This window comes from Arachis hypogaea, chromosome 1 (assembly GCF_003086295.3).
Source record: "Arachis hypogaea cultivar Tifrunner chromosome 1, arahy.Tifrunner.gnm2.J5K5, whole genome shotgun sequence".
Taxonomy (NCBI): Eukaryota; Viridiplantae; Streptophyta; class Magnoliopsida; order Fabales; family Fabaceae; genus Arachis; species Arachis hypogaea.
The window spans coordinates 11948945-11961311 of record NC_092036.1 but is presented as its reverse complement, the minus strand read 5'-3'; the positions used below and the strand labels follow the sequence as shown (position 1 = coordinate 11961311).

At 32.4% G+C, this 12367-nt stretch overlaps 2 protein-coding genes across 3 annotated transcripts; both read left to right on the top strand.

The window, feature by feature from the left end:
• The first annotated feature begins 344 nt into the window (after positions 1–344).
• On the top strand, positions 345–3123 carry LOC112797055 (endochitinase 2). Its single transcript, XM_025839811.2, has 3 exons — positions 345–803; positions 1509–1662; positions 2585–3123. Exons 1-3 carry the CDS (start codon positions 380–382, stop codon positions 2949–2951), a joined length of 945 nt encoding a protein of 314 aa, XP_025695596.1. The 5' UTR covers positions 345–379; the 3' UTR covers positions 2952–3123.
• Positions 3124–4806: 1683 nt separating this feature from the next.
• Positions 4807–8489, top strand: LOC112797025 (vacuolar protein sorting 38). Of its 2 annotated transcripts, none has more exons than XM_025839762.3 (6): positions 4807–5431; positions 6028–6234; positions 6578–6761; positions 7586–7734; positions 7883–8110; positions 8240–8489. In XM_025839762.3, exons 1-6 carry the CDS (start codon positions 5252–5254, stop codon positions 8360–8362), a joined length of 1071 nt encoding a protein of 356 aa, XP_025695547.1. In that variant the 5' UTR covers positions 4807–5251; the 3' UTR covers positions 8363–8489. The 2 variants fall into 2 exon arrangements, with proteins under 2 accessions (XP_025695547.1, XP_025695556.1); XM_025839771.3 differs by having other exon boundaries at positions 5027–5431; positions 6578–6749.
• The last annotated feature ends 3878 nt before the right edge of the window (positions 8490–12367 follow it).

Here is a 12367-nt window from a genome sequence, read left to right as displayed (position 1 = left end):
AATATTAAACAAAGTATATATATATATATATATATATATATATATATATATATATATATATATATATATATATATATGAAAATTTTGTAGTGTGGTTACTACTTTATATTATGTTTTACCCTAAGATTTCTTCTTATTATAACAATAATAATGCAACAGAAAAACATTATTATGAAGATATACACTAGAAATAATATATATGTGATATACAGTGTTGTATATTATTGTAGAAGCAGCCAAATTTGAAAATAAACATATATCTAAAATATCTCAAGCATCCTACCATAATTAACTTATCATTGCCTATAAATACCATCATTATCCTAATGAAACTAACACATCAAGAAACACTTCATTCTCCATCACTCTTAAAAGAAAAATGGGTTACACCAAATTGCCCTATCTTATAATAATATTAGCTTTCTTATTAGTGCTTGGTAGAACCACAAGAGCACAACAATGTGGTACACAAGCAAATGGAGCATTGTGCCAAGACAACTTATGTTGTAGCCAATATGGTTATTGTGGTAACACAACTGATTATTGTGGTAACGGTTGCCAAAGTCAATGTGGTGGTGGTACTTCTAATGGTGGTGATGTTAGTAGTATCATTACTTCCGCCATATTTGATGAAATGCTTAAGTACAGAAATGATCCACGGTGTAAGGGTAACGGATTCTACACTTATGATGCATTTCTTACCGCCGCTGGCTCTTTCTCCGCCTTCGGCACCACCGGTGATGATGCCACCAAGAGGAGGGAGCTTGCTGCCTTTTTTGGTCAAACTTCCCATGAAACCACAGGTTAATTAATTACATAGTGATTATATCTTTATATATGTTAGAAATAAGAGACTAAACTGGAGAAAAGATGGTATATTATTGAGTGTGTTCAAGTTGTCTACTCAAGTTGTCTAGAATGATACAATATGAAATGATATTTATAGGTACTAAGAGAATCGTAATAATAAGAACGTAATCTCCTATAATAAATATTTAGATGTACTAAATAATACTAATTGATCCTAATTGATCCTAATAATATTCTAACAATATAAAAATAATATTTTTAAATTATTTAACAATTTTTTATTATCAGTTTCACATTAAGTCCTTTTTTTTGACATAATTGAATTAAAAACATACTCTAGTATGAGTTGCATTTAGAATTTATCCTAAAGAAATAAAGTGTTATGATTCTAACTTGAAGCTAATAAATATAAAATCTAAGTTTAATGCTAAGAAAGATAAAATATAAAAATTTAAATTCTAAATCTAACTTTGAATCATAAGAAAAATAAACTTATATTCTCTACCAAATCTAACTCAAGTTGGATAAAACCTTTTATTAGGTTATGTAACTTTCTCATATATATATATTTTTTAATTAACACAAAAAGATTTAATTTTATATACACATATACCCAAGATTAATTTTGAACGTACTATTTATATATATATATATATATATATATATATATATATATATATATATATATATATATATAGGAGGATGGGCAAGTGCACCAGATGGTCCATATGCTTGGGGGTATTGCTTTATCAATGAAAATAACCAGGACGCAGATTATTGTACACCCTCTACACAATGGCCATGTGCTCCTGGCAAAAAATACTATGGAAGAGGACCAATTCAACTCACTCAGTAAGTAATTAACAAATATATAAGACTATAGTATGTCCAATAATGAATCTAACCACATCAAGTTAATAGACAAATTTAAGCAGAATTTGATGAAATAGAGAGCGATACAATTTATTTATTTGAGTTTAATTGCTATATGTATTGATAACACAGGATTTAATTTTTATATATAGTAGTCAGTATAAAAATATTTTATTATGTCAATAAAAGTAATTATTTTTCATACTTATTGTATAAATAGTCGTAAAAATAATTAAAAGATTATGTAAAATATTTTGTTTTGTTAATGCATTAAAATTAAATTCTATATAAGTATTATTTAACTATAAATTATATTTGTATGAAATTTTAAAGTTGGGTAAAATATTTTATTACTGTTATATATATATATATATATATATATATATATATATAATGTATATTAAAGGTTTAATTATTTTGTGGTTTCCTATAATTTTACTAAATTTTTAATTAATTTTTTATATTTTTTTCGATTGAGTCTTTATATGATATCAGATTTTGTAATTAAATCTCTGTCGCCCGACAAAAATGCTAGAATTAACATAATATTCTGTTAAACAAAACAAATATATTTAATTTGACTGAATATTCTGTATAATTTTACAGAGAATATTCTATTAATTTTAATTAATGTTTTTATCACAGTAGAAACTTAATTACAAAATTTAATACGGTATAAAAATCTAATTAAAAAAAATATATAGAGACTTAATTAAAAATTCGATTAAAATTATAGATAATGACAGAATAATTAAACCTATATTAAATTTGTCATGGAGTATTCTAAGTATATACCTTTATTATTGTACAGATTTGTAAATCTATCTAAAATTATTTTACAAATCTTCGGTTGTCAACATACATTATTATTGACGTGCAATTAGTTAATAACTTGTTGCAGCAATTACAATTACGGGCCAGCGGGTAATGCTATAGGATCAGATCTTCTAAACAATCCTGATCTAGTAGCAACTGATCCAGTTATTTCATTTAAGACAGCCATATGGTTTTGGATGACACCACAAGGAAATAAGCCATCATGTCATAATGTCATTACCGGAGGATGGACGCCGTCTTCTACCGATACAGCCGCCGGCCGAGTCCCTGGATATGGTGTCATCACCAACATAATCAATGGTGGGCTTGAATGCGGACACGGGCCAGATTCTCGGGTCGAAGATCGGATTGGGTTTTATAGTAGGTATTGCTCAATGTTGGGAGTTAGCACTGGAAATAATTTGGATTGCAACAATCAAAGTCCATTTTAGATAAATTGTCATGTTTGTAATAAGCAGGAGCATCTTTTAATAAGGGACTATAGTGATACCCACTTATAATGGTAAAGCTCGTGAAGAATACTATCTTTTAATCTCAACATTAAAGTTCGCTAATATATTATTGTATACACAAAATAAAATTTGATAAATTTTATTATATATTTTTTTTTGTCTATAATTTCGTACATTTATTTAAATAAATAAGTGAGTTAACTCTTTAACCTGTTTAAATTGATTCTATCATAATTTTTTTTTGTTTATCTATTATGATTTTTTATTAGAATTAATAGTCAAATTTGTCTCTAAAAAATTATTCAATCTTCATTTTAGTTTCTAAAAAATAAATTTAATCAAAATAGTACTTGAATGATAACTACGTTAATAGAGTTCATCCTTCTATAATCTCAGTTGATGACATGGTTAATGTTCATAAGTGTGGCACACCTCAAAACGACATAGCTTTGATTTTTTGCCTCCAAGTGTTGACACAGTGTCATTTGATATATTCAAACGTTTCTCCGATGACCACCGCTCATAACAACCATGTCTCCTCTTTTCTCTCTAACGTCCTTCCCTGAGACACTTACCCATACTTTAAACGTCCTTGTTTACTTCACCATTCTGCAAGGCGACATCTGCACATGAGTTCACGCTACTAGAGGGAAAAATTAACAATCATAAGCAAACTTTAATTCCCTAGATGTTAGAATCAATTTCAAAACCCTAATTCCAATCTCGAACATATATAACTCTTCTCCTCCATGTTGACAGCGGTGGCGGCTGTGGAAAAGTACTATCATGTGATAGGGTTGAGTCTCCTAGAGTTGTTTTTATACCCGTGTATTTAAATTTTTGGATTTCAGAAATAGATTTATCAATGATCAACTGGTATATCAAGTTACTTCAATATGAATTCTATCCATGATGCAGAGAAGTGATTCGATAAAATGTCCAACAAGAATTTTGTGTCGTGAAATTTCTTAGTTTTTGGGTTTTCTAAAATGGGCCATCTTGGTAGGTGTATTAGTTTGTTTTCTATAATGAAATCTGAGTTTGCACTGGAATTGAATGAGCTTATACTACTATTTGTTATCTCAGTTTGTGTTTTTGCTAATGATAGGGATGAAGGTCAGTATCTTTATTATTGTGCATTGAAGTTGGGTAAGCTTGTTGAAGGAATGTATAAGGATATCCAACTGGAGAAGAAGAATTATTTATGTTTGAGATTGGGATTAAGGTTCTAATATTGGGACTAATTTAACTTAATTTAACAAACTTATCTTGTTAGCATTAACATTGTAACGTTTGAAGTGTGCCACACTGTCAGTTAATGTTCTACCTTAGCGAACGTTAGGTATCTTATCAATTGAAATGACAGAAAGATGAACTCTACCAATGCGATTATATTTTGGGGACTCTTTTGTTTAATTTTATTTTTTGAAGACTAAAATAGAGATCGAGCGATCTTTTAGAAACAATTTTGGCTATTAATTCTTTTTATTATTGTGAGTGAATAAAGCTTGTGGTAACCCACATTAAGATCTTCTTTTTTTTGGTTTGAAGAAAAATGAGCTTGTTTTCAGGAATTTTCTTGTTTGTTTTTGTATTTGTGATCCTCAAATTATTTGTTTTTTGTTGTAAAGGGGCCTAAGCCCTAATGATTCTCAAAGTTAAAGGTTTCTATCTAGGCTTTCTACATTTCATTAGTTTTAGCCCAATTCAATTTCATCAACTCATGTTATGGCCCAATCAATGATAACTCTCTTGTGACTTGTGATAAAATTTAAGTTTAGACCAATTTACTCAATATGCATAATAATTAATAATGAACATACTTTTTTTCGGTCTGCTATTTTTTTCATGAAGAGGCCCAAGCCCATCTTCCTCCGGCAGCCTGTTCTCTCCCCACCTCTGCCCACGATTCCGGCGATTCCACCGGCGCCAACCTCCTAGTCGCGACGGAAGCTGCTCCTAGAATCGCTTCGTTTCGAGACACGATTTTGACTAACAAAATGAATAAATTGACATGGTAAAGTGTGTTGCGTAAGTGCCACGTGTCCACTAATATGCTGTTTTACACTTTTACAGTTTACCCCTCCAACAAAGAGAGAAACCAAACTCCTCCACTGACGCCTTCTTTCTTCTTCTTCTCCTCCTTTTTCCGAGAAAATTCAGAACCAATATTTTCCCGAGAAAATTAAAATTTGATGAAGTGGTGATGAAGAAGGGATCGACGAGCTTGTGAGTGTGAATTAAGCGCAGTCCAAGGACGATGGTGAGGTCGATCCCCAATGGAACCAAACCAGAACATCTCGTTGCTGACGACGACGACCGATCCAGAAGATTTGAGAGTGATTGAGTGGGAGGATTTCGAAAGCGAGCTTGCGAGGTTGTCGAGTCTCTCTTCTGCGCTCAATGAAGCCAAGGAGAAGAAGCGTCGTCTTCATCAGAAGCTCCATGACCTCATCCAGGTAGGGTTTTAGTAAGAGCTAGGTTTATGGCTTTGCGCTTTTAGTTGATTTCCTGAGATTGTTGAATTCAATTTCTGCTGAGTGTGGTTGATGAGGAGTTAACTTAGAATAAAGAAAAATTTTAGGAAGAAGCTCTGTTTTGGTGAATTGCGGGGGAAGTGGAATCGCAATAGAATGATAGATTTTGGGAAGAAGGAAATGGTTCAATGTTGTCGTGTTAAATGCAGTTTCATTTTTGGTAATGTTAGAACTTGGAAGCAAACTGTTCATTTTTGTTCGAATTTGTTTATTCCACTAGATGCAACTTCCATTGAGGGTTATCCATGTCAGTAGATCAGAACTAGGGTTTTATTATGTACTTCAGGCACTGGTATTTGAGATTGTTCCTGATAGGCATCAATAATATAAGCATACCAATTCAGTCTTGCTTGTTAAGTTGTTTGTTTCTTGCTTTCATCTTTTGTTGCTTTCGACCATGAATACTTGTTTCAGTTGACAATAACATATAGGGGCATGTTATCGTTATTTACTTTTAAATCATTGTACTTGTCCCTAATAACGGCCCGCGTATTAGCGGGTGATGATCTTTTGAGCAGGTCAATGCTGAATCATTGGGCCGTGTAAATGAACTTGAAGAAATGCGGCAGAAATTGGAATCAAAGAAATTGATGGTGGAGAATATGTCTGTGCGATCTAGGCTGGCAAAGGAGGATGCTTGCAGGCAAGAAGAGCAGCTTGGTGGTGCAGTCCAATCGCTGTTGGTGGCAGGAGGTGCTCTTTCCGTGGCTAGCAGAAATCTTCAGGTTGATCTTTTTTCATATTTTGTTATGGGTTTTGAGTACTACATACTTTTTAATAAGTGAGTTTATGTTATAATTTTTTTTCTTAGCCCCATAAAAAAATTGGGGCAGAAAGACTTTGTTATATGATGCAGTTCAGTCAACTGTATTTTTGATGACTCAGGATGTGTTTGGTTTAGCATTTGAAGCATAAAACATACGTTTAGTTTTCTTGAAAACTTCACTTTTTCGGTTTGTTTATTTTTTCCCTTTTTTGTTCTCACACAGTTTCCTGGTATTATAGTAGAATCATATGTTTCTGCTGATATTGTAGCATGATAGTTAGCTCATGATGTTGTAACTATAGGAGTCAAGTCGGGCACTGTCTGAAGAAAAAGGCTATGTTTGTCTAAGAAATTCACAGAAGATGCTAAAAATGAGGCAACAACATATGGCATCTCAAATTTCAATGCTATATCCTGTGAAGATCACTGTTGGACCAGCACAAGAGCAAGTTGAGCTTGAAGCATATCCTTCAGGTAGCCTATCAGGTAATAGATTGCTCAATTTGTCTGTCTTTGTGAATGGTACTGTTAAAATATGAAATGGTTGACCTTATAAGAAGTAGAAACTATAGTTTCAAGTAAAGAATGAAACTGAGGTGATGGATGTTGCAGTCGCTATATCTCGGTTTCCTAGTGGCACTTTGGGTTCAGTTCTTCCTTAAAATTGAGCTATTGTGGTGATTGGTGAATATGATGTCTCTCATTATCTGCTTCTTCTACCAGTTGTGGGTCAACATCTTGTTTTTTTTTTTTTTTTTTTCCTTTTTATGCTTCTGTGGTGGTTTTGTTTCATGTTAACTGATCTAAGTTATAGATCTATCTTTCCTTTTTGTTGAAATTAACAGTAGATGATTATCTTTCCTATTTGTTGAAATTACAATGGCATCTGCATAATTAATTATAGATGATTATCTTTCCTTTTTCATTGTGCAAAAGAGTATTCTTTCTTCACAGCAATACTCATTTATCATAGTATCATTGCTTGTGGACTGTATCATTGTTCCTGTGTATCGTGGTCTTAAGGGCTTGGTAAATCTTAAGGCCCTCTAGAGCTCTGTCATTGTAGCATTTTCAACTTTCACTCTCTTTAGGTAAAAATCCCTTATTTACTTTGTAATTTGTGTTGATTATGTTTTGGGTTGGTTAGGCTGCTTTATATTATGACTACAACAGTTATAGAATATAGATGATGATCCAGTTATCTTGACCAGTGAATTGTATTAGAATAATTAGATAAAATTACTTCATTTCTAATCGAGTAAGTGACACATCTTCTGGATTGTTGCTAAAAGTTGCCCTTGTTTACCTAGGAACTCCTGCTGGACTTAAACCAGTTAATCAAGGGTCGTTGACAATTCAGGGCCTGCATTTGACAATGCTATCTTTTAAGAAGATGAGCTTTTTCACCGATAAGAAAGAAATTCAAAGGTCTGCTACTGCCCTAGGATATGTTGCACATGTAAGTTTGTAGCTCCCTGGTCCTTTTCAACCCTTAAATCTATCTGTTAATAGTGAGATGGTCAGTTTCCAAATAGTCAATTCATATTTTGACATTTTTTTTATATGGAAAACTTCCTGTGTTACTTAATGCAGCATTCGATTTGCAGGCTGTTTCACTTGTAGCCTCATACTTGCGAGTACCTTTGCGCTATCCGTTACGATTGGGGGGTTCTCATTCATATATCATTGACAATGCTCCTTCCATAGAGCCAACGTCATCTGAATCTACATCAAATGCAATGACTTCTGCAAACACCAAGCATGTGGAATTCCCCCTATTTTTAGAAGGTCAAGAAACAACAAGAGCGGCTTATGCTGTATTCTTGTTAAATAAGGTATACCTTTTTATTTATCTTCTGTTCTATATAGCAATTCGTAAACAAGCTATGGATTTGATTTATGATATGTTCCATTTTTACTCTTTGGCTTATAGCTCCTTACCCTTTTGGTTATTCTGAATGTAGGATTTAGAGCAGCTTTTGAATTTCATTGGTGCAAAGAGTTTGGGACCACGCCATATATTGGCTAATTTGAGGGAGCTTTTTAGGACTATCCAGTCTAAAGCTTTCATAGAGAACTTGATCTAGTATTTATTTTTTGCCATAATGAAAGTTTTCTGTAAATTGATTTTTGTAATTCTTACATGGGTGCAAATTTTTTGGTGTGCACCTTCCCATGTAGCATTATTATCAAATTGAAACGAACTTTCTACCATGGATTTGGAATTCTTTTCAATTTATACACAGCTTTTGAACATGCTGTCCTCTAAAGAACACAAGAACATACTTTAGCCAGATGTATTAAGATCATATTTGTAATTGTTGGATGGATATTCAGTAACAAGTAAGCTTTCATTAACACATTAATATTTGCAGCGTTCCAAAATCGGTGAACCCAAAAGGACAATTGTTTGCCACCTGCTTCTCACCACCCAAATAATTAATAATAATACCCATTTCTTCTCGTAAATTATCCTTTTAATCATTCTAACTATTTTCTAAACTAGTAATAAACATTGGGTAACCTCAATTATTTACGAGGTATATACTATTCCAAATATAGTTGCCAATTAGGTTTACATGTCATTGTGGAGTTTAAAATGCAGCAACTAAAGAGATATTTATTAGATGAGCCTAGGAAACGGCCATCTTCATGATGAAGCTCGACTTGAGAGACACTGCTGACCTGTTAGTGTCAGACAAAACGGGTAAAGTATTTTTTTTTTATTTATGAAATTTTTTAAAAATACTGATATTTAAATCATTTTAATTTTACTTTTAATATTTTAAAAGGTTTAGCCAATATGTATTTTAAGATTACATATTAAAATTATTAATTTATAAAGTTTTTATAAAATAAAATATAAAATTTAAGTTTTTAATATATTTTGTGCATTTATTAAAATTAAAAAATTTCTACTAATAATGCAGGCACATGTTAACTAAATTTTATTATTTTAAATATTTTAATTATATTTTTCAAAAGTTAACATGGTTAATAGAAATGATGACGTCACAATACATTACAATCTTGGGCTAACGTCATATGTTTTAACAATGAAAATAGTCAATTTTGATTTCCTGCTTCTTCATCTTTTTTTATTTTCAATTCTGCTAGAGAATTAAGAGGAGGTTCAGCCAACTTCTACCAATTTTTTAATAGACTAAACTTTGAAACTATAGTTTTAAAAATCGAATTAGACCGGCCGGTCGAACCAGTTCAAGTGGAAACCGGCAGTGCAAGTGATCCGATCCTCTCCTTATAACCGTTCGAAGAAATACCAATAAAAACCGGCAAACCGGTTGAGAACCGGCCGATTCGGATAAAACGGCGCCGTTTTTAAACGTGTAAAAAAAGAAACGGATCCACTGATCTAGTGATCCCTCGTGACCTAACCCCCCTCTTCCCCTAATCATTCATTCATCCATGTTCTGGAGAACTCTGAATGAAAGAAACCTTAGCCGCGTTGCCCTCTGCCTAGCCCTCCATCGTCGCTGTCTAACCCAGCTCCTCAGCGTCGTCGCCTAACCCAGCTCCTCTTCGGCTCTTCATCTTCGTTGGCTTCTCGGCACGGACCCAGGTTAGTGGCTTCTCTTCTTCATCTTCACTTTGATCTTCTTCTTCAATTTTTGTTCCATTTCTGATTTTTCTTCAAGTCTGCTTCGGTCTTGGATCAAGTCTGCTTCAATTTTTGTTCAACTATGCTTCGGTCTTGGTTCAAGTCTTCTTCAATTTTTGAAGTTTTGTTCAAATATGTCTTGTATTTGCCGATGGTTTGAAGTTTTGTTCTAAATGTTTGAAGGTTGGTTCTGGATCTGTTGCTGTTGCTGATGGTCCTTGAAGTTTAGTTCTGAATGTTTTGTTACTCTGTTTTCTAATTGCTGTGAATGTTTGAAATTTTATTTACTTTGAAAGTTTGGTTTTAGATCTATTACTCTAACAGTTTGAAGTTTTCTGTGAATGTTTGAAGTTTTGTTACTCTGATGGTTTTTTAATTTTTCTCTAGTTACTGATGGATTTGTTTAGTTTCTGAATACTCGGTTCTTCTTCTTACTTTTAATTTCTGAATTTTTTGTTCAAATAATGTTGCTAATGTTCTTCTTCTTCTTCTTCCTTGCTAATGCTCTGTTTAATTTAGTGTCATCAATGTTGAGTCTGTTTCAGTGTTTTAAATGTCTGATAGTCTGATTTGTGATTTCTGAATCTGAAATTAATTAAATCATTGATTTTGTGTTGTTGAAATTGTTGATTAAAATGGATTTGTTATGCTACTGTTGCCGTTTTTTAATTTTTAAGTATGATGTTTCTGAATTTTTGTTGAAATAGTTATTGATTTCAGGGTTTAGAGTGATTATTTGTTGCTGGTATTTAGGTGTGGCAAATGGGCCTAAATCCACCGGGCCGGCCCGCGTAACCCGCCAAAAAAGGCAAACCGGGCTAGAAAAATGGGACTGTCAAATAGCAAAAGCCCACCTAACTTGCACCGTTTAAACCGTGGGTTTTGGCGGGGCTTCCCCCCCGGGCTTAGTGTTTTTTTAGTGAGGGGTATTTTTACAATTTTTTTGCCAAACCCTAACTTCCCGCAACCGAACTTACAGGAGGGTGAAGAGAAAAATTGAGTGGTTTGATTTATGTTTATGTTACTTTGGAGACAATATTTATAATTATGTTTTAAATTATGTTTATTTTGCTTTGGAGAGAATATTTATACTTATGTTTTGGATGAAAACTTTGTTTATAAATATGTTTATTAGATATTTATAATTACAAAGATTTTAATGTTTATAAATATAAAAAATATAATTTTTTATGTCTTTAGAAATTCTAAATTTATTAATATAATTGTGAAATTATATATATTATTTAGTAGTTAATAGTAAACAAAAAAAGGAGCTTTGGCGGGCTTAGCCCGCAAGCTCGCCAGCCCGCAGTTAGGCGGGGTGGGGCGGGGCGGGCTTCCCCGCTTGCTACCCCTACTGGTATTTAACTTTTGTTTTTGCTTCTTTTTTCTTTCTGGCTCTGTTAAGTTCTGTTAAGTTGGTACATTCAAACTTGTGTATTGGCCTGTTCATCTTCACTTGCAATAACAAAAAGCTTCTCATTTGATGACCTAGATGAAGAGATATTGATGCCTCACAAGACACCACTACTATCAACATATCCTTGTTAGAAGGTTTTTTTAGCACAATAGTTGAAATCACAATCATAATTACATAATATGTTTAAATAATTATCCCAAAAAAAAAGAAACTCACAAAAACATGTTGAGGTTTTGATGATTCATAAATTTTTATGTTGATATTTAATATTTGATATTTCTTTATACTATTTAACTTGAGTTTGTATATTAATAAGTTTATATGAATTTCATTGATAACATTTAATGTAGTTTTTTAAATTTGAAAACTATTTTAATATTTGTATTATACTATAATTATATTTTTTGATATTTATTTATAATTTATTTGTTATTTTATTTTAAAACAATTTTTTCGATTAAATCATCGGTTAGACCGGTTGGACCAGTAAACCAGTAAACCAGTAACTAGAGCGGTTTGATGACCGGTCCAGTTTTCTGAACCTTGTTCGAAACGCCTCTTAATAAAAATAAGTTAGTATACATGGATGTTTCTTCTGCTAAATATCGGAATGTTTCCTTTTCATACCGAATGGATGTTCTTTTATATATTTTTTATTTTTTTGTATTGCAAATGTGAATGTCTATTTCTTTAAGAATTTCATATTCTTTTTTAATTTTATAGATATCTAATTATTTTTGCCAAAATATAACTGGATATTTCTTTTGTTAAGCATTAGGATATTTTTTTCCTATTAAATGAATATTTTTTTTATATTTCTGTAATTGTTCAAGGACAATTCGTGCTCCATCATTGCTTCCTTAAACAATTCCTGTAGCAAGTGCAAGTCAGAGACCGACTTTAAGGGTATCTACGTGATCTCTTTGACATACACCTTCCCTATGGGTGAATCTTCATATTCTTCGCTACCCGGGAAGGCCTTCGGTTCGGGATCTCCCATTTGGCTCAACGGGACCTTCAATTTTGCGACTGTGATAGAGCTAAAGAAGCTTA